This window comes from Petromyzon marinus, chromosome 17 (genome assembly GCF_048934315.1).
Source record: "Petromyzon marinus isolate PM22_M1 ecotype Great Lakes invasive population chromosome 17, UKy_Petmar_22M1.pri1.0, whole genome shotgun sequence".
Taxonomy (NCBI): domain Eukaryota; kingdom Metazoa; phylum Chordata; class Hyperoartia; order Petromyzontiformes; family Petromyzontidae; genus Petromyzon; species Petromyzon marinus.
Window position 1 is genome coordinate 9,277,016 of NC_133683.1, and position 23,301 is coordinate 9,300,316.

General features: G+C 49.4%; 1 protein-coding gene across 1 annotated transcript in view; it reads right to left on the reverse strand.

Annotated features, from left to right (window-relative positions):
- The window catches only part of LOC116943381 (EGF-containing fibulin-like extracellular matrix protein 2), a 35,484-nt gene extending 21,915 nt beyond the window's left edge, over positions 1 to 13,569 (reverse strand). Inside the window, exons 1-5 of the mRNA XM_032956222.2 lie at positions 13,276 to 13,569; positions 11,372 to 11,420; positions 8,934 to 9,566; positions 3,843 to 3,968; positions 2,267 to 2,383 (exon numbers count right to left, since the gene is read on the reverse strand). Of these exons, the coding sequence (XP_032812113.1) occupies positions 2,267 to 2,383; positions 3,843 to 3,968; positions 8,934 to 9,566; positions 11,372 to 11,420; positions 13,276 to 13,554 (1,204 nt within the window). The 5' untranslated portion in view covers positions 13,555 to 13,569. The remainder of the gene's footprint in view (positions 1 to 2,266; positions 2,384 to 3,842; positions 3,969 to 8,933; positions 9,567 to 11,371; positions 11,421 to 13,275) is intronic.
- Between the last annotated feature and the right edge of the window lie 9,732 nt (positions 13,570 to 23,301).

Sequence of the window (23,301 nt, forward strand, 5' to 3'; positions counted from 1 at the left end):
TCGATAATACGAAGTTAGACAACGAAGCCAAGTTGACACTAGCATAACTGCATACGATTGATTGCATTATCCCGATTGATAACACCACCTCGTCAACGAGGCGGGGTCTGATTATCATAAAGGCTATCATTCACATAGCCACACCCATTCGTATAAATTAATACGATTACATCTCGAATTAGCATAATTTACGCAATTAACATACTTATGGAAATTTCATTTAATTTTCATTATTTTCATCAAATTTTTACACACCCACATATACAACACCACGCACCACCGGTGTACCGCTAAGACGTTCTTTTTCTGCTTGGATATTCTAGGCATTGATCATGGAAACGATTTTAAACGGATTGAAGTACAACCTGGCCAGATGGCTCAGCGGCAAAGCGAGTGGCTCTCAATCGGACAGTTGCAAATTAAAATCTTGGGGGCCGTCCGTAAATTACGTCACGCACCTGGGGGGTGTGTCGGACATTTGAGACGATGTGTGATGAGGGGGGAAGGGGGGGTTTGAGAAATGTGACGTCACACAAAAATGCGCAACTTTAAATAAATATTAATTTTAAAAAAACTGTTATAACAACACTCATTTTGATTATATTTCATTATTAACTATTTTTTTATTTCAATTTACTAAGGTCACTTTTATTTATTCCATGAAGGAGCATTTTGCTTCCCCATGGGAGAATGGAGAAGCATACATTTTTTAAAATTTTTTGAATAATTGTTAATGAACATTTTTATTCTAATGATTGTACCAGGACTTTTCATTCTGTGAAATGAATATGTGACTTATAATTGTACTCTCCATTTTGCTTCGTTCTACTACAAAGTTTAAAGTATTTTTTATAGTTATAATTACTTTTAATATTTTATAATTATGAGAGAATTTCAATATAATATTCTGAACATCTGCAGTTTTAGTTAGACGTTTAATATTTTCAAGTGAATTTTAGGCTAAATTTAAACTTTACAACGCCTCTTTTTTAATAAATGTTTTCTCCTACAACATCAAAGTGCAGCGCCACATTAAATACGCACTACAATGACAATAGATTAAAGAGATTTGAAGCATGTTTTATTTTAAAAATGGAAATATGGTTTGGGTGGGGGGGGGCAGAGCTTTGTGACGTCATATTTGAGGGGGGTCTGACTTTTTGTGACACCGTGTGACAAGGGAGGGAGGGGGGGGGGTCAAAAATAGGCCAAAATCGGGTGACGTCATTTATGGACGGCCCCTTGGTTGGAATTGGTTTAGTCCATCATCAATAAAATAAGTACCATTTGTGGGGAGGATGCCATAGGAATGCGGAATTTCCACCAATGGCTCAGGGTTGTAAACAAGAGCACCACCTCAATGCTACTTTGAGCAGGAAATCACTTTGACTCTTTAAAAGTACTTCCAAGGAGTTAAAAGTTATCAAATGGTCAGTGTTGATTGTGCGCTCTGCAAGAGCTGTCGTCTGCCAGTCAGTCTATACGACCTTGTTGCCCAAGACCGTACCAGTCTCCCCAATGTACTGGTCACGATCGGTCATACATCTCCACGACCCAACAGTCACACGTGTATGTGGACAGCAGCCATCCACACCGTCTTGGACGAGGCTCAACTGTGTGGCTACGAGCATCTTGGCACGCTGATTTGGCGCCACCTCAAGTTCATGTGCCACTTCGCCTATAAGTGGCTGTGGGGATTGCCCAGCAGATAGCTGTCTCTCCACATCGCTGAGGACCGTCCCTTACAACGACGGTTGAAGTGAGAGGGCCTAGTGAACTAGACGAAGTGGCGAAGATGGAGTCGTTGATCAGTTTTGGATATCAACCTTTGATAGCGAACGCAAGAAGAAGACTGGTCTTGGGCAGGTCGGCTCGTGTTTCTGAGTTGGCGAGTGTGAATGTGTGCAGGTGGGCGTGGGGGTGTGGGGAGTGGTAGTGTATCGGTTAGCGCGCTGCGCTATGAACCCGGCGACCTGAGTTCGACTCCCACTCATGGTCAACAACAATGACAATACTTTGAACCGATCCTGGGCCTCCCCAAGGTCGACTCAGCCTCAAACGAGTACCTGGTGCGGTACGTAAAAATATCGCCACTTGGGAGACAATGGCGGTCGGGCGTGGTGTTGGCCACCCACCCTCTCGTGCGCCGTGCCAGCGTTTGTAGGTGCTCGCTAACGGCACTTGCCCCAATAATCTGTTGAGGTTATACGGGGAATATTTGTGGGTGTGGGTGTAAGTCTACGAACTGAGGGCTAGCTGGACTCACCAGCACAGTTGCGACCACCCGCTGCCACCGAGTAACCTGCAGGACACTGGCACTCGAACGAACCGACCGTGTTGATGCAACGATGCTGGCAGGGTGACCGCAAACATTCGTCCACATCTGTACGGAAAAGAACAGAGGGAGGCGGAGATGAAAGGTGTAAAGATTAATTAGACATAGGTAATGACAGGGGAGTCAACCTACGGTGTGAGTGGACTAGTGGCCACAGTAGGTAATGGCAGGGGAGTCAGCCTGCAGTGCGAATGGACTAGTGGCCACGGGAGGGAATGACAGGGGAGTCAGCCTGCAGTACGAATGGACTTGTGGCTGTGGGAATCATCGAGCATCGGAGCATGGCCAGGTGATGGAAGAGGACGGTAGAGTCTGCTGGTAGAGCGAGCGTCTAGAACCAGGGAGAAAGTTCGGGAATGGGGGCGTGGCCTCGGACCGTATATAAGGGAGATGGGCGGGAAACTCAGGGCTGTTGCAGTGGGGGTCTCCGCCTGTTCGAGTGTGAGCACGTGGCTCCTTAATAAAATAAACCATCTCAAGACAAGTGCGTCCCAGTCGTCATTACACATGGGTTTAATTCAGGACTAAGACTGTGGGAAGAGTAGAGTGCACATACAGAGAGATGAGATGCAGTAATCCATCTCTCCCACCGATTCCAGCATTAGGCGTCATCTCTGTGACATATGATTCACAAGGCATAACCTCCCGAACACACGCGTACGTGCGCTCGCTAGGAGCCAGTCATGCGATTAAACACATTAAGTTTAAAACGTACAGCAAGACAAACAAAAATATAGGAAGAGCTTATTGAGGAAGGGAAAAGTCCGCAGTGAAAACAAAAGCATTTAAGCTAAGAGTTGTTGTCTCCAGACACCATCGGCTACAGCAACTTGCACGGGGGAGGGGGGGGTGGATATTACAGATGAGGAACAACACTCTCAAACCCCTAGACCAAGGGGTGGGCAATCTGCGGCTCCGGAGCCGTGTGCCGCTCTTTCTTCAGACTGCTTCGTGACCGTTATTTATTAAGGGACCCCCAGCGTCTCGTATTCATCACTGCGTTGTACGAGCTCTTGAAATATTGAGGGCTGTCTTTTTTTATCCAATTCGAAAAAAAAGTTTGTCACTTCTTGTTAGTTTGGTTGGCGACCATTGAAGTTGGGTCAGGGTAACCATTATCGAGTCATTTTCGAAATTTGAGGATGTGGACCGTGACACCAGCATGCAATCGCCTACTCCATTTGAACGACGTTCAAATGGAGTAGGCGGCCCGGCGTACTTCGAACCGCGAACCCCCTGCAGCAAGCGTGGCGAGCGCGCCGGGCCAGACCATGCTGTGCTAGGTGCCGGTGTGGTCTGTGCACGATTTTAAGACCCGCCATGGGAGCCACGGGCAACCGACCCGTGGCGTCTCGCTCTCTCAGCCGCGTCCAGCGAGGGGTGCTGCGGAACACAACGCAAGAGGCTCACGCGTGTGCCCTGCTGTCATTAGCCGAGAGTCGCCCGCCACGAGAGCTCGTCCCGCGCAGTTAGCAATGGTGGAGGGGGCTACCGACGCGCCACTCACCCTGGCATGCGCCCCGGCCGCCCATGCGGAAGCCGGGGAGGCACTGGCAGCGGTAGCTCCCGGGAGCGTTGGCGCACACGAGCGGGGGAGCGCAGCGGTGCGTGTCCACCTCGCACTCGTCCACGTCTGTGGGCGGGAGAGCGGGAGGAAGAGCGGGTGCGAAAGAAGTGTTATCGTTCATAGTAATGATGATAGTGATGATTTAAGCTGGGTTTTTGGGTAATTTATTAAGATGCAAAATTTCATCAGAATATATTTGGTTCTGCCATTCATTTGTCGAGATTCTAGCAGTCACAATTAACATTTCCATTTGACAAGTCATGCGTGGAGCGTCGGTGACAAAGAGCTTTATAGCTCATCGGATTCCTTTCGTGTAAATACATACTGTATTCTGATTTTGGATCAAAGGTCCCTTTGCAGCGATATCGGGAGTGGTTCGCTAATTCATTGCCAACGGTTCACTCGGTTACGGTTGACCAACTGCAGATGTCAACACACGATTAGAAAACAAATTGCACTTGAGGGAATCTTTCCCGCTGAGTCAATCAGCTGACACCGTACGCTAACCATCTCCCCTTGCCCTTCTAAGATGATCCGTGACTCTCTATAAACCCCAATTTTTCCTGAAGGTCAGTGAGCTAAAACGGTGAGATCCTCCTTTCCTCTCAGTGACAGCATTAACAACCCGATGTGTTTAATTGACCGGTTTGTGTGTGTGTGTGCGAGTCAGGGTGTATGTACGTGTGTGTACGTGGGGAGCGGTGGCATAGTGGTTAAAGCACTGCACTACGAACCTGGTGACCTGCGTTCGATTTCCGCTCACGACCGATATTTAGTGATGATTATCTGAAAGGGTCCTGGGCCTCCCCTAGGTTGACTCAGCCTAAAATGAGTACGTACCTGGGGCGGCCGGGAGTGGTGTTGACCACCCCACCCCCTCGTGTGCTGTTCCAATTTTCATTGGCGCGAGCTAACTTGCCCAAACAGCCTATTCGAGACTACACAGGGGATCTTTGTATGTCAGTATATACAGAATGTGTTTGTCATTGTGCTGATGTAATTCTGTGATCCTCTGTATGTCTCTGTGGATTTAAAGGGTAATTTGTTTCCCAGCTGTGAAATCCACGCTTGTCAGATGGAAAGTCTGCATACGGAAGCTCATTGGGCCAATTCTGGGCCAATGCCGCTCTCTGTACAGTAATCGCGTGGTAGGGGCTCAATGCATATGCTGTAAATCTGGTAAATGTTAATATTTTTCTTGAACATATTGCTTCCTGCCAAGGGTGTAAAATATGTACTTTAATTAATTTCGACGGTATTGAAATAACGCGCGCGCATTTCGGAGGCATAGCAGTGGGAGTTCCGCCAGCATGGGCGCGCCTGCACCCCGACCCGCCTGCACCCCGACCCGCCTGCACCCCGAGCCATCTGCACCCCGAGTTGCCTGCACCCCGACCCATCTGCACCCCGAGCCATCTGCACCTCGAGTCGCCTGCACCCCGACCCGCCTGCACCCCGACCCGCCTGCAGCCCGACCCGTCTGCACACCGAGCTGTACATGTGTGCGCTATTGCTTGTGTCCGTGCATATGTCTGCTTTCATACAGAGCTACCATTCTACACCTACACGCCCTAATGTATGAGCAATCTATGGTACGATACGAATTGGGACTTTGAACGGCACGTTCACGCACCTGTGCCCCAAGAATATGTACCACAGGGGAGTAGCATTCGAAGTGGAACGAAAATTAGGTCACAATCAGATTGAACTTAAAATAACTGAAGAGCCGCAACCATCGCTGTTACGCAGCGCATCGACTTGTCACCATCTCTGTTCGTGTGGCATCTCTTCTACGCATGTATGTATTATGTTGACATTCTTTCGCACTGGACGTAGCCAAAGTGCGGAGGAATAACGACAAACTAAACACACAAAGAGGTTCATCAGAAACTCATTTTCGATCGAGATTTCAAAGTGCACAGCTTCAGTGGCTTCCCAATAAGAACGGCGGAGCTGCCCATCAAATGGCCGTCCCTCCACGGTGTCGATGATGGCGGCTCGACGGTGCAGTGAGAATGCCGATTTGAATCTGATGACTGAGCATCCACCTGTTGGATTCTCTTATCATTTCACATTCCGACGCCCGCAGCATGCAGAGAGGGAGGCGGGGGGGGGGAGTCCCAACTGAAGTGCGACGACCCAACGGAGGAGCCTGCGAGCCCCTCCACTCGCCCCGCCCCATCCATCTTTTCACGCATCAACCTTTTGCCGTCAGTCGTCCACCCACGGTGATACCCCAACGAACTAATGCTTCCCTGCTTCCTGGACCTTCGTCCACGCCGATCATCATAAAGGAATTGGCGATGCCCACGCCTCCGTGCACTGCCAGCGATCCAGGTTCGCTTCCCGGCCACGTGCGTCTGTGACAAGTGGCCCGGGATTCACGCAATGTCGGCGCAGTCAACGTTCGAGCGCCCGATGGGATGCGCTAACCGGAGGGGACGAGGCGGACGAGCTTGGCTGCGCTCACGCCACCCACAGCGCGTGGGTGCCCCGCTGGCTTTGATAATTATCTGCGAAGGATAAAAGGGATCTCTCTCTGCGCTGTGTGTTTTGAGTGGCAGGGTGCGTTGCTTTGCGTGCACGCGCGCGCTGCTGTGGCCCCCGAGCGACAGAGGAATGTGGACGGATTTTCCACGCTGCGTCTCCCAACCACGCAGCGCGGTTAGGGGGGTCGAGCGTGCATTAGGATATTTCGTGGCGCGGCACGCGATCGATGTTTATTTATACTGCCGCAGTTTCTGTCCGCCTCTATTTATTTTGTGTAATTTTAACCGCCCTGCTAAAAGCGAGGGACGGGGGCGGGGGGGGGCTTGGATGTCAGATGGGCGCCCACTTCACAAGGCCCGGTTTGTTCCCGAGGTCCAATACCAACCAGCGCCGCACGCCCCCGTCAACAGCCCGCAACTGCGGGGCGCCACTGCCCCCCCCCAACCACCACCACCGCTCCGGGCACCGTCCCCTGCTTGGTGGGACGGCGACGAACATAAAGTTGCGTGAAGCGCCACCGCTCCCTGCCAACTCTCCAGCGCTCCCTGCACCAGCTCACTCAGCATTCTGCGCTAAGCGTTAACAGAACCGCGACATAGAGGCTGCCCAAACAGAATGAATGCAGTGATGTTCAGCAGATTCTGTGTAGGCGCCTCGAACTTCTTTCGCACCGCACAAAGCCAACCGTGCTAATCGGAGGTGCGGGGGGAAGGACAACAAACTATGGATCTCTATGTGAGTCTATGGATCTCTATGTGAGTCTATGGGTCTCTGTACGAGTCTGTAGGTTTCTGTGTGTATTAACTGCTTTCGCACTGCACGTAGCCAACCGTGCTAATCGGGGGTGCGTTAGTATGTGACCCACCCATCAAATCAGTCAAGAAGATGCCAATGTGTTGGCTAGATGACTTTGGCTGGAGACGTAGAGGGGTGGGCGATCTTAGGCACCGAGGCCCGACATTGGACTCTTGAGGATCTGAGTTTTCCTAAGACAAAGTGAACAGCGGTATTGAGAAACGGGATGTGTTAGGATCACAAATCCTGCAGGAAAAGTGGCAGCGGACTTCGTATGAGGCAGTACGTCTGTAATGCGGGGGGGGGGGGGGGGGTGCAGTGAGAAGGAGGTGCATTGCTTTGGCAGGGCAGGTTGTCGATGGGCTATGGACACCACTTTTGTGTGAGGGCCATGTTCTGAGTCACGGGTCTAACTTGAGCCGCCTCAGTTGCTTTCAAAGATGCACCAGCGGCTCAGCCATGGCTCGGCTCAGGCACCGCTCGTGGACATCACGAGCGAGGGATGGCACCGCGCTCAGAGCCGGCTCAAATCAAGCGGAACTTTGAGCCGGCTCACTTGAGCCAGAGCCAAGCCCGAGCCGAACTGTGACTGAGAATATGCGCCCCAATGTAAAGAAATGGGCATTTGAGGGCAGCCGCAGGAACGCTGTCTGTATTACTTGTGGATCCGAGAGCTGGACGCAAACCAAGCTGCTCCACAATAAGTTGTTGGCATTTGAGCACAGATGTCTGAGAGATGGACGCTGGCAATTCTGTGCCAAGACAGGATACGCAATCAAGACGTCCGATATAAAATATGACTCCGTGGTGTTTAAGAAATGACGAGCCAAAAAAATGGCTGAGCTCAGTGGGACGTGCGAGCAGGCCGGGACCGATTAGTGCCACGGACATTGGAGAGGTCTCCACGAGTCCAGCGACCAGAAGGTCTTAGACCAGATGGTGGGAGACTCTCAGTGCAAAGCTCGGGAGTTTGTGTGTCTGCTGTGCAGCAGCTGTGTGATCTGGCGGAGGAGAGAAAGCCTGAGCAGTGAAGATGCATGACGGGTACCATTTGATGACTTCTGCTTTCATATCCTTGATTTGATTTTTTACGTCAGATTTCATTTTTTATTTGTTGCTGAACGTCGTGGTGCTTTGCCTGTAATACAACACTTTGGAAGCAGAGTTTGTGGATCGAGCATCTGCATGCAATATTCTTACTTTTAATAAAATAAAGGGCTTTTAATCATCATGCCGACAGTGCACAATGCACCACTCGTTGCCTAAAGACTTATGTGGCACAAGACGAAAAAAATCACAAGTCCATTGATAACTCTCACAGCGAGCCGTGTAGTACTTTCACGAGTCAGGAAATTGCCGTCTGAAGATGAACAAACAGAACTAAATTCCACTGAAAGCCTTTTATCAACACGCGGTGGCAAATGCCATACGTACCCTGTAGGAAAAAAATGTGCTCATTACGTTACAATCAAATACATTTACTTTGAAAATGTCATGGCTGTAATATGCAGAATTAAGTTACAAAATATCATTCAACCAGGTAATGATTCTGGGTTTTTTTGTAGTTGGTGGTGACTGGCTGGGATGACTACTCGCTACGCCCCGATCACACATAGACCACGCCATTCATTGGGACAGCAGCAGCAACTCCGACTCTGACATTGCATCAGCCCCAGGGCCACCCTGGTCACCGGCCAACATGACACCTCCTGCAGTTTTGAATGAGAAAACGTTAGGACGACTTACCTATGCAGAATCCTTCGGACAACCTGTAGCCAAGTTGACAGCGAGAAGTGGGCGGGGGAAGTGGAGTTTCTGCTGGAATGTTCACGTCTGGAGGCTGCGGTCGATGCCCTTGGTCAGAGAAGTCGTTGTCCTGCTCAAAGTCTTGCCCAGTAACATCGGGCCTACCGCCTCCTTGCCTAGCGTTGCCTGGTCTTGGTCTCCCTGGCCTTGGTTCTGCGATTCTAGTCCCTCCAGGTCGAGGTCCATCCCGTCTAGGTTCAATCGGTCTGGGCACAGCGGTTCTCGCTACGTCTGGCCTAGGTTCTCCTTGCCGAGGTCCACCAGGCCTGGATCCACCGGGACTGGGCTCACTGTGTCTAGACCCGCCCGGCCTAGGTCCACCCGGTCGAGGTCCATCCAACCCGGATGTGGCTGGGCCTCGGGTGCCAATTTCAGTGTCCTGCCCAGTGCCCAGCTCAGGCCCACGCTGGCCTGGAAGTCCAGATTGAGGTCCGCTCAGGTCCGTGCCGCCGGGCTGCACGCCGCCCGTGATGACGAGCGCCGATCGCGGCAGGCACATGTAGCCCCCGAAGTGGTTGACGCACATCATGTCGCCGCGGCATGCGTCTGGAATGCCGGTGCACTCGTCCACATCTGTATGGAGCGAGCACACAGCGTGATGCAGGAGTGAACCGGCGTGCGTGGCTCCCTCGGGGATGGCTTTTGGGGCTGGCTCGCGTGTGATTTCTGCCTCGTTGGAAAACAAATCAACGGGGCCATGTTGGGGGGAGGTTGAAATGGGGCGAGCTGAGTTGCAAAAAAAAAGCCGTGGGTTAACTCGTGAAAATATACACATGCACCCACATGGCCATCGCTAGATATACGGCGTTTACATTGGTCGACGAACAAACACACGAATGACTGCTGGGCATCTAAGGCACTGAAAAAATATTGACGTAAATAGTCGGGGCACGAATAACAAAAAGACTCGACACATTCGCCAATAACACTGCAGGGGCATGGGACACGTTGGCAATTTGCAGCAACGCGCGTGTCTGAACGACGGCGCAAGGGAAACGTGACGGAAGCAGGCCGTCAGATAGCCCTTCCAACACATTTCTTGCATTTGGCAGAATGTTTAAGTCTGGTCTGAAGCCTCACACATTTCCGCTTCCAGTCCGGTGACCCCGATTCCTCGCAGGGCTGTGCCGTCGTGTGATTAGAAATTGTTCAATTCTTGCCATTGGTTTTACTATTGGAGTTTTTTTTATTTACTGATTGGAAACTTAACCCAAGGTTTTATATAGTCGGTTGTATAAATGTAGCTTGTGTTTTATGTTGAGTTTATTACTGTCGATATAGAATTAAGATAGAATTATTGAAGTTTACCGAGAAATGTTTTGCTACTTATTTTCAGTAGTAAATCAGCTTTTTTAAGCTTCTTGAGTTGTGATAGCATTTAGACGCTGAAATGACATTGCATTGTGGGACACAGTTTGATATATATTACTTCTGTTCAATTATATAAATTGCGAATGGGCTTCTTGTATTAGGCCACGACGTACCTTTACGTAATCGTGAAGGCGGATTCTACACAACCCGCACAAGCAGATACATGAATGTGCACTCACAAACATCACCCGCCGTTCGCCAACAAGGGGCGGTGACGTCACAAACAAGCACACACGTGAACAGAGTACACAAAAGCACACCGAGACACACAAGCACATGCACGCACGAAACAGATGCAGACAAAACGCATGCACATGGAAACACAACAAAGATCCCTCGTGTGGCCTGGGCCGGCTGTTGGGGCAGTGCTATTAGCAATCACCTTTGAAGGCCAACATGGCGCACACGGTGGCGATGTCGCCAGTGCCATTGCAAGTCCCCTTTATTTCCCCAGTGCTGATATTTAACGCACAACAAACCATGTACAGTACTAAATTAAGGCTGAGTCGACCTAGGGGAGGCCCAGGAACGGTTCGGGTATTTGTTACCGATGTTGGCCATGGCCGAAAATCGAACTCGGGGCACCGGGGTCTGTAGCGCGGTGCGAAATCCACTGCACCACAAAACACACGCGCACATTGAAACCCGCAAACAAGCCATCTGAGCTAAGTTCAGACTCAGTACATATTCAGTGCCTATGGATTGATGCTGTTCTCTATGCACAGCGTTCAGCAACCTCGACAGTCTGCAAGATCGCAGTCTCCTGTTGCGTTTCATGGACAGGCTGATAACGAAACCAAGATGACTGATATAAGATGAAGTCACTTCTTTCTCACCGCATCACGTAGTTAACAGGCCCGTGTCACTTCAACAACGATGACAGTGCCATTTAATTCACCGACATCCGAGCACGTGTGTGCGCAAAACCTCTACACTGGCACTGCTATAACATTCAAACAGCCCCGTGAAGTGTGATGTATGGCACCGGCTGGCGGAGAGGGGGGTACCTCTGCATTCACCCGTCGCGTGCTCCCACTCGTAGCCCTCGGAGCAGTCCTGTGCACGCGACGCACACGCGTAGAGTTAGCGGTGTCCCACTTGCGCACGCACACAGCAAGAGCACCGCGTGCTGTACCCGTGCACACGCACGAGTGCTGCTCACAAGGCGAACGCTCGCTCGGTAGATTGTGCGAATGGTATTTCCATTGACCTCACTGCAACGGACACACCCAAAATTCAGTATGGCGGGAACATTTTATAAGTGTATTTTTGTTTAATGTAATCGAGTCTATTTACTTAGGAATACTGTTCGATCATTATTATTCATTGAGCTAAGAGTTTTACCATTCCAAGGCCAGTTGAAAAACTGTTCATCAGGAAACATTGGCTGAAATGTAACTCAGGCCCCCTTGTGTAAAAGTGCAGTCTCCACCTCTTCTCCACTCTCTGACCATTCCATTCACGCGCTACACAGACGAGAAGAAGGGCCGTTGCCTGAAACACCGCCTGCTTTATATTTGTTTTGGTTTCCCCTTCGAGGCCACGGTGTGACTGATGAGCGTGTCGAGCTTTCCGCCCTATTAGACACGAGGAGTCGGTGCTCATCCCTGCTGGAGGCCCAGAGCCAGTGGAGGAAATTCCAAATTCCTCGGGTGGGGAGTCACTTTTCTCCGTAGAAAAAAAAAACCCCACAGGCGCAAACTGGCCGCTTGGACCCCCGACTGGGATTTGAACTTTGCAACGTTCCAGTTGGCGAGTTAAAGAAATCGCATTCTGCCACATCGATGATCGCTCGCCGAGCCTTCATCCCCAGCACGTGATTAGGTGGGGGGGGGGGGCGGTGAACCACGGTCAATTACAAAACGTGACGCGTGACATCTCCCCGTGTGAATATCGTAACAAGAATACACGCCGTGGTATTCACGAGGCAGCAACTGCACACCTCGCGACATTTACGATTCCTCACTGAGAATCATCGTCAGCTATGTTTACTACACTTCTGGATGAAGGCCTCCCCAAGCCGCCACCACTTCTCGCCATCTTGCGATACAACAACGGTCCACCTGCAGGTGAACTGATTCAATCGCTCCGTCTCCACGCTCAACGTCCTCTCCGACGCGTTCCGTTCCTTCGCTGCCACTCCATCACTATTCTTGACCGTGATCCATCGTCCCGTCTGTGCCATGGATGATGTCATGAACCTGCGTGTGCTCTCTAAATCCCCATGTTCCGCATCGCCTCTTGATGTACGTCCACGGGTGCGATGCATCTATCCACGCTTCTCTGGGTCCCTTCCCTGTTTGCGATCTCTATTTTGTTGTGACTATGTTTGTGAACCACACGTCGTGGCGGCGAGTTTCAAGAGTCGAGCAACAGCTGATGACGATCGATCAAAGGATGGCGATGAGAAATGACAATTGATAATCATGGCATCGTGTTCGCCTCTTCCGCCGTGTACCCAACTGAAGCCGTGGGAATCCAGCAACGCCATGGGAATGCAACGGTTACCATTACTGTAAACGGAAATTCTGCGGTGCGAGTTCATGTGCCAGGTCATCAACTCGCACTGCACGACCAGCGGACCCCTACCTGTGGTGATGCCACGCGACCTCCCTACCTGTGGTGATGCCACGCGACTTCCCTACCTGTGGTGATGCCACGCGACCTCCCTACCTGTGGTGATGCCACGCGCCCCCCCTATCTGTGGTGATGCCACGCGACCTCCCGACCTGTGGTGATGCCACGCGACCTCCCTACCTGTGGTGATGCCACGCGACCCCCCTACCTCTGGTGTCACGTGCCCCCCTACCTGTGATGTCACGCGCTCCCCGACTCGTGGTGCCACGCGACCTCCCTACTTGTGGTGCCACGTGACCTCCCTACCTGTGGTGATGCCACGCGACCTCCCTACCTGCGGTGGTGCCTCGTGGCTTGGCTGAGAGACAGTGGAGCCCAGCAGCGCGCAGAGCACGGCGAGAGCGCGGAGCGCGGTGCCCATCCCGACTCGGGAGCTCGGGGAGTTGCGAGGCGCGGGACTCCGACCGGGACTCCGCTGCACCTCCTCCTCCTCACGGGACGACTGTGAACTGCGCCCTGCTCCCTGCTCCGCGCAGCAGACAGCAAGAAGCGCGTGGCGCCCTATGAGGGCGGCACGACCCTCCCCCCGCTCCCTCCCATCGCACTGCACCATCCACTCACTCACTGCCCTCCATCCCGCACCCTTCTCTCGGCCACTCCTCTCACTCGACACCCTCCCTTTAGCACTTCCCCCCTCCCTCCACACAGCCCCCTCAGCCCATTCATCAGCAGCAACATCATCATCCGCACCTCCGATTAGCACTGTTGGCTTCGTACGGTGCGAAATAAATTCAATATTCGTAAAGTGAGGGAAAAAAATATTTGATCCCCTGCTGATTTTGTACGTTTGCCCACTGACAAAGAAATGAGCAGTCTATGATTTTAATGGTAGGTTTATTTGAACAGTGAGAGACAGAATAACAACAACAAAAATCCAGAAAAACGCATGTCAAAAATGTTGAAAATTTATTTGCATTTAAATGAGGGAAATAAGTATTTGACCCCTCTGCAAAACATGACTTAGTACTTGGTGGCAAAACCCTTGTTGACGTTTTTTGTAGTTGGCCACCAGGTTTGCACACATCTCAGGAGGGTTTTTGTCCCACTCCTCTTTGCAGATCTTCTCCAAGTCATTAAGGTTTCGAGGCTGACGTTTGGCAACTCGAACCTTCAGCTCCCTCCACACATTTTCCATGGGATTAAGGTCTGGAGACTGGCTAGGCCACTCCAGGACCTTAATGTGCTTCTTCTTGAGCCACTCCTTTGTTGCCTTGGCCGTGTATTTTGGGTCATTGTCATGCTGGAATACCCATCCACGACCCATTTTCAATGCCCTGGCTGAGGGAAGGAGGTTCTCACCCAAGATTTGACGGTACATGGCCCCGTCCATCGTCCCATTGATGCGGTGAAGTTGTCCTGTCCCCTTAGCAGAAAAACACCCCCAAAGCATAATGTTTTTACCTCCATGTTTGACGGTGGGGATGGTGTTCTTGGGGTCATAGGCAGCATTCCTCCTCCTCCAAACACGGCGAGTGGAGTTGATGCCAAAAAGCTCCATTTTGGTCTCATCTGACCACAACACTTTCACCCAGTTGTCCTCTGAATCATTCAGATGTTCATTGTCAAACTTTAGACGGGCATGTATATGTGCTTTCTTGAGCAGGGGGACCTTGTGGGCGCTGCAGGATTTCAGTCCTTCACGGCGTAGTGTGTTATCAATTGTTTTATTGGTGACTATGGTCCCAGCTGCCTTGAGATCATTGACAAGATCTTCCCGTGTAGTTCTGGGCTGATTCCTCACCGTTCTCATGATCATTGCAGCTCTACGAGGTGAGATCTTGCGTGGAGCCCTAGGCCGAGGGAGATTGACAGTTCAATTTGTGTTTCTTCCATTTGCGAATAATCGCACCAACTGTTGTCACCTTCTCACCAAGCTGCTTGGCAATGGTCTTGTAGCCCATTCCAGCCTTGTGTAGGTCTACAATCTTGTCCCTGACATCCTTGGAGAGCTCTTTGGTCTTGACAATGGTGGAGAGTTTGGAATCTGATTGATTGATTGCTTCTGTGGACAGGTGTCTTTTATACAGGTAACAAGCTGAGATTAGGAGCACTCCCTTTAAGAGTGTGCTACTAATCTCAGCTCGTTACCTGTATAAAAGACATCTGGGAGCCAGAAATCTTTCTGATTGAGAGGGGGTCAAATACTTATTTCCCTCATTAAAATGCAAATCAATTTATAACATTTTTGACATGCATTTTTCTGGATTTTCTTGTTGTTATTCTGTCTCTCACTGTTCAAATAAACCTACCATTAAAATTATAGACTGATCATTTCTTTGTCAGTGGGCAAACGTAGAAAATCAGCAGGGGATCAAATACTTTTTTTCCCTCACTGTACATACCCTCATGCACCCTAAGCTTACCTCCTCCTCTCACTCCACTCCCTCATCTCAGCCGCTTTCCTCACTCCACTCCCTCCTCTCACACCACTCCCTCCCCTCACTCCTCTCATTCTCCTCACTCCACTCCCTCTCCTCACTCCTCTCACTCCGCACTCTCTCCTCACTCCACTCCCTCTCCTCACTCCTCTCACTCTCCTCACTCCTCTCACTCTCCTCACTCCACTCCCTCCCCTCACTCCTCTCACTCCGCACTCTCTCCTCTCACTCCTCTCACTCTCCTCACTCCTCTCACTTTCCTCACTCCTCTCACTCTCCTCACTCCTCTCACTCTCCTCACTCCTCTCACTCTCCTCACTCCACTCCCTCCCCTCACTCCTCTCACTCTCCTCACTGCACTCCCTCTCCTCACTCCTCTCACTCTCCTCACTCCACTCCCTCCCCTCACTCCTCTCACTCTGCACTCTCTCTTCTCACTCCTCTCACTCTCCTCACTCCACTCCCTCTCCTCACTGCTCTCACTCTCCTCACTCCACTCCCTCTCCTCACTCCTCTCACTCCTCTCACTCTCCTCACTCCACTCCCTCCCCTCACTCCTCTCACTCCGCACTCTCTCCTCTCACTCCTCTCACTCTCCTCACTCCTCTCACTTTCCTCACTCCTCTCACTCTCCTCACTCCTCTCACTCTCCTCACTCCACTCCCTCCCCTCACTCCACACCCTCCCCTTCCCTCACTCCACAACCTCCCTTCAGCTGTCACCTCACTCATCAACGCTAGCTCGTAAGCTGTCGCACAGTATCGTACTGCAGCGGGCACTCCCCTCAATCAACACGCGGAGACAGATAAGGAACGGTTCCAGTCCTTATATTCCACACACACCGCTCATCATCATCGTATCGGCAGGCAACGTGGAGCCGTGTGCTCGTGCCGTTACGGATTGCATCGTGACGCCCTCGTCCGCAGCAGCATTGAGGACCTGTAAAAACCGACTCTGCCTGATGACAGTGGAGGAGCATGTCGGCCTCCCACCAGGCCCAGACGACCCACCGCAGACGGCGTGGGCGAGATGAGGATGGGGGCCGTCGAAGGAAACGTGGTTTTGTATAATGGCACAAGCATTTGTGTGGCCGGAGGCAGTTACGCGTCGCAGACCACTACTGCCTACACCTCGCCGGTAGCGTCGGCATTCGCCGGACTCAGCAAGGGTGTGTGATCTTGTTGGGTGTTCTCTCTGGCGCATTCATTCATAGAGGCGACCCGAATAAGACGTCAGTTCCCAAAAGGGGCACGGCACGCAGGAGAGTCGCAGAGGCATGGTCGGGCGCGTCTACTGTGATGTCAGCAAAAGAGATGCTGACCTTTACCCTGCCCCATCACCTTTATAAGCGCTTACCACTGGTGTTGAGGGAGTGAGTTGAAGAGCGAGCGGTCAATTAGTGCAGCGGATGCGCCAGTGACATTTTAGTACCAGTGCCAAAGATTGGGCCTCACAATGAAGGCTGTGCCCGACGCCGCGGCCACCGCTTGCCGCTGTAGCCTCTTCCACCGTGTGATAGGTCTGATTAAGTGGCCAGTTTGCGGGTCACTCGCCCGCAGAATCGGTGGGGGCGGGCGGCAAGAGAAGAAGGTGACTGGAAGATTTAAAGGCGGCCACGGAGCAACAGGTGGCAATGGCACGGCCAGTGGCAGTGGTGTAGGTGGCGGTTGCGGACTCGCGGCAGACGTGAAGGCGATGGGTGACCACCGGCCCACGGGCAGCAACGGTGTTGCCAGCTGCGGTGGTTCTGGCTGCAAGGCAGTGGCGGAGGGGAGAGCAGGCATGTATGGACGGGCGTCGCTGGCCTACCTCAGCGACACCCATTGAGACCCAGCCCAGCTGGCCACACCAATGATAAATGATGGCCGCCTGATAGGACTAAGAAGCCTGCAGCCGGCCGTGGCTGTTGCGGTTGGTAACCCCGGTGGACAAGGCCCCTGTGCTGTGTGCCTGGGAGCTCTTCCCATACTTCTCGCAGGATGGCAGTCAGAACAACTGTAATGTCCATTGCCACTTATTCTTCTTTCGTATGTCTGATATTCATGTAGAGACAACAACTACAATTTCACATTCAGGTGGTCAAGCCAGACAACCCGGAGTGTATCGCCATGATATCTCTTCGTAGTTGTGGATCGGGCATTGTGTTGTTATACGTTGCATGGTCTGTTCTGGATAACCACAGTCACACACTGGAGAGTTCCCATTGCCACTAGTGAGGTGCACGGCAGTGGAGGTGGCCCGGAGAGGGCACGGTGACCCTTTTGACAGTCGCCGATCGGTGCATCACAACGTGTGCAGATCGATTTGTTCAGTGACCCACGTGACCATCATTGAGGTGGTCCTCAACGATGGCCACGTAGTTGACCAGGCAATTGACTACCACACCCTCCAGATTCACGTCGTTCATGGTCAGGTATGTCTTCTGGGCCAAGAGGTGCAGGGCAATGGTGAAGGCCATGGTAGTCTCTTCCATGGCCACGGTCCGTCCCCAGAAGTGGCACCCTGTAACAACCCTTATGGTGAATATCTCTGCCATGGCCTTGTATGCGTCGGCAAGAGTGGTCTTCTGTCCCGCCGGGATGGAGTCATAAGCTCCAACGCATCGTCCCGAAAGACGGTGGAGAAGTACAACAGGGCGGCGTCATCGCACCACCGTTGTTAAAAGACAGGCTGTCCGGTAGCAGCAGGTAAAGTGGTCCCAGTCCATCAGGGGTTCAAAACTTCTCGAGCAATCCTAGGTGGAGGCCTTGTTGGGTGGAGGCAGGGGCTGGCGATGATGGCGGAGGAGGTATGGCGAGTTTCTGATTAGCGACATCTTGCGAAGAAAAAGTGGGCTTGAGCAGCCACCCACGGGTGTTGCTGCACGGTGTGGACTGGCCCGGGAGGTGGTGGCGGTGACGCTCCAGCGGTGAAGTGTGGTCGAGCTTGTGGGTCAGGAATGCCACTCCCAACTTGACCAGGAGGGGGCGCCATTACACTGCTCCATAGGCCAGACGCCTGCGTGGCAATTCCGGCTGTCGCCTGATGATGCTAATTGTAATTACCGGTGAAACGTCGTACTCGAATTTTTTATGTTGTGGGTTCCTTCTTCTTCTGGGATCCCTCGTAGTCGAGTATGATTTCTCTCCAGGTGTCACTTGTCCATGACACCATGGGTCCGGAGATGGCTGAATAGGCCAATCCGTGACCTGCAGATCTTGGCACAGTGGGGGCACAGATTGTCCATCCTGGAGCTCCCACTCGTTGTTATCTCTGTCTCTGGTGTATGTGCTTTGTGGCATGCTCTATTCCTGACTATCAACTCTCTTTGCTCAGCCTCAAAATTCTGAGTTCCATTGTTTATTTTGGACCTCCATGATGTTCTATCAAGAGCAGAAATTTCCCAGTTGTTTGGATCTATGTGGCATTGCTTGAGATGCATTTTAAGGTTGTCACGGAAACGTTTCATTTGACCTCCGGGGGCACGTGATCCATTGCTGAGCTGGGAATAGAAGATTTGCTTAGGAAGCCTCGAGTCATTCATCCTCACAAGGCGACCTGCCCATCTGAGTTGATACTTCATCATGATGGCCTCTATGCTGGATGAGTTGGATCGCTCCAGGACACTGATATTAGTTTGTCTTTTTCTTTGGTTCTTTCGGTAAAGTCACGTAGAATGAGAATAAAATAATAAATTGATAAAATAAAATAACACAATAATATTCTCACGACGTTTCGGCCACAACACAAGCGGCCTTCATCAGGTGAAGGGGACGAGACTGTCTAGAGGACAGCGCTGGAGTGAGAAAGCCACGCTGAGATCACGACCTTTAAGCTGTGTGAGAAGAAACAAAGTGCCTTGACAAAGGAATTAGCATATAATTTAGCATTGAAATGGCTGAGTGATTAGCTTGTGACTGGTCACAGAAAAGGCTATGTTAAAGTTAAAGCATACACATCCGCAAAGGCACCCCTTTGTCAAGGCACCCCTTTGTCAAGGGGTGCCTTTGCGGATGTGTATGCTTTAACTTTAACATAGCCTTTTCTGTGACCAGTCACAAGCTAATCACTCAGCCATTTCAATGCTAAATTATATGCTAATTCCTTTGTTAAGGCGCTTTGTTTCTTCTCACACAGCTTAAAGGTCGTGATCTCAGCGTGGCTTTCTCACTCCAGCGCTGTCCTCCAGACAGTCTCGTCCCCTTCACCTAATGAAGGCCGCTTGTGTTGTGGCCACAACGTTGTGAGAATATTATTGTGTTATTTTATTTTATAAATTTATTATTTTATTCTCATTCTACGTGACTTTACCGAAAGAACCAAAGAAGATTAATCCTTGCAGTCACGAAAGCTTTAAATCGAAATTTAGTTTGTCTTTCTTCCCAGGTGATGTTTACTATTTTCATGAGACAGCGTTGATGAAACATTTCGAGAGATTTTTCGTGTTTACAGTAAGTAGTCCAAGTTTCTGCACCACATAAGAGGGTTGGAATGATCACCGCATTATACACAGCTACTTTGGTATTGGTGATAATGTCGTGGTCTTCAAAGACCCTATTCTTAAGTTTGCCAAAGGCAGCACTAGCTCGGGCAATCCGATGTTGGATTTCATAATCAATTAAGACATTGCTAGAGAGATGGCTGCCTAAGTATGGGAAACTGAGAACGTTTTCTAGTATTGCATTGTTTTTTCTTGGTTCTTTCGGTAAAGTCACATAGAAAGAACCAAGAATATGAATCCCTGCAGTCACGAAAGCTTTAAATCAAAATATTGCATTCTTGGTAATTATTGGAGGGGGTGGTAGGTGTCCTCCCGGAGCTTGTTGAAAAATAATCTTTGTTTTGCTGGTATTCAATGTTAGACCCATCCTGCTGTCAGCATCTGTAAATATGTTGACGATGACCTGAAGGTGAGCTTCTGAGCAGCCACTGACTTGGGCATCTGCATATTGGAACTCAATAACGGATGTGATTGATGTTTTTGACCTGGCTCTGAAATGGTTGATGTTTTAATATGTTCCCGTCTGTCCTATATGTGATATTTATGCCTCTGGGAAGTTTGTTCTCTGTCAGATGAAGCATTCCCGCCAGGAAGATGGAGAAAAGAGTTGGTGAAATTACGCAGACAGGACGTAACATTAGCGTAAGACTAAACTATCACCAAAAGAACACTAAATTATCCCAAACACAGCTGTCAGCAGTGGCAGAGCATGCTTGCCAACAAGGTCATTCAATTGATTTTGATAATGTTGAAGTGTTATGCAGAACTTATTATTGCTAGCCAAGATTAGTTAGAGAATCAATTTAAATTGAGAATAATTCTAATAATTTTAATCGCTATGATAGCTATAGACTCAGCGCAGCCTGGAAGCGTATTATTAAGGAATACACAACACATTAAAATTCCTTACAGGTCAGTCATATGCTAAGTGGCTGATTACTGATCTATTACGTAATTGCATACACACCCAACCCACACCGCCTCTGTAATCGAATCCTGATGGGGTTCAACAATGATGACGTCAACCTGCACTATTTAAGACCAGAAGCAGGTGGATGGCTTCACTATTCTGGCAAATCGCCAGAAGATGCTGGATGTAATTTCAGCGAAACATCCTACTCAAATAGTAAATGTTATGGATCCACTCTTCAACACACCGGTGGGCTAAAGTAGTGGAGGGTTGTGACACATTTATAAATAATGCGATCTAACCCAAAAACCTTTATTTTGAACGCAGCCTTGCTTCACACCGGTCCTTAATTCGATTGGCTCTAAGGTTTCACCATCAGAAAGGATGACAGCCTTCATACCATAATGCAACAGACGAAGGTCCTTAACAAATTTTGTTGGGCAGCCATATCTCAGAAAGATTCTCCATAGTGCATCACAATTAACAGAATAAAAAGCTTTAGTCAAATCAAAGAAGGCCATGTACAATGGTAGTTTCTGCTCCTGGCACTTCTCTTGGAGTTAACTGGCTGAAAAGATCATGTCTGAGGTTCCCCTGCCAGGTCGAAAGCCATTCTGCGATTCAGGAAGGATTCATCTTCTTTGGTTCTTTCGGTAAAGTCACGTAGAATGAGAAAAAATAATAAATTAATAAAATAAAATAACACAATAAAATTCTCACGACGTTTCGGCCACAACCCAAGTGGCCTTCAGGTGAAAGGAACAGACCTGTCGGGACGACAGAGCTTCAATGAACGTTGTTAAGATGTGTAGCGTCTTTTAAGCTGGTTTAGAGAAGTGAGGTACCTTGACAAAGGGGTTTACATATCAAACAGGAGAATTTAGCATTGAAATAGCTGAGTGATTAGCTTGTGACTGGTCGTAGAAATAGCTATGTTAAAGTCAAAGCTTACACATCAACAGAGGCACCTAGTACAAATCAAACAGGATAATTTAGCATTGAAATTGCTGAGTGATTAGCTTGTGACTGGTCACAGAAATGGCTATGTTAAAGTCAAAGCCTACACATCCACAGAGGCACCTAGTACAAATCAAACAGGATAATTTAGCATTAAATAACTGAGTGATTAGCTTGTGACTGGTCATAGAAATAGCTATGTTAAAGTCAAAACCTACACATCTACAGAGGCACCTAGTACAAATCAAACTGGAGAATTTAGCATTGAAATAACTGCGGGATTAGCTTGTGACTGGTAATAGAAATAGCTATGTTAAAGGCAAAGCCTACACATCCACAGAGGCACCTAGTACAAATCAAACAGGAGAATTTAGCATTGAAATAGCTGAGTGGTTAGCTTGTGACTGGTCACAGAAATGGCTATGTTATAAAGTCAAAGCCTACACATCCGCAGAGGCACCTAGTATAAATCAAACAGGAGAATTTAGCATTGAAATAACTGAGGGATTAGCTTGTGACTGGTCATAGAAATAGCTATGTTAAACATTATGAGACCTCCTTTGCCAGAAACAAGATATAGGAATAGGTTTTACCCTTTTAACTGGCACAAAAACTGACACCTTTATTCAAGGCATCATGTTTGCAATGACCACAACACAAGCAGTCAAAATGCGAGTTGTCTTTTTTGTTTGCATTTTGACTGCTTGTGTTGTGGTCATTGCAAACATGATGCCTTGAATAAAGGTGTCAGTTTTTTGTGCCAGTTAAAAGGGTAAAACCTATTCCTATATCTTGTTTCTGGCAAAGGAGGTCTCATAATGTTAATGCTCACCCCGATCCCTCAATACTCTGATAGTGCGCTGTTTTTTGAGTTGTACGCCTTTTGGCGTCTTCTGGTCCAACACCAATGGAGACTAGGCTCTAAGAAAAGCTGTCTCGGGTGTGGACCAATCAAATTCAAGGACAGTGCATATTATTATCAGAGTTGTCTTTTTTGTTTGCATTTTGACTGCTTGTGTTGTGGTCATTGCAAACATGATGCCTTGAATAAAGGTTTCAGTTTTTGTGCCAGTTAAAAAGCTATGTTAAAGTCAAAGCCTACACATCTACAGAGGCACCTAGTACATGGACGCCAAAGGGGCTGCAACAACTCAACTATCATATAGTAAACCGATGTGAAAAAACCTAAGTCTAAATTAACTCAATATAATAAATGTACTCAATATATTCTTCAATAAGCTGAGCTATTAACAGTAATTGGGTATACACTACACTATATAATGAATACCATATAGTAAACCAATAAAAACTACAATATAAACTACCTCAATGTTATCAATAAACTCTATATTCTCCAATCAGCTAAGCTACCAACAATAAGTGGTTATATATCACAATGCTATATGGTGAAAAAATGGGTGAATTCTTACCCTCAACTTCAGCACCACGGATAGCTACGAGCCCCGTTCAGGCGGACGAGTTCATCCATGGTCGGAACGGAGGAGGAGAGAGACAGCTGCGAGGCACTGTTATACTCCATGTTGTAAACCATACCATTAACCGTGGTATGAGAGG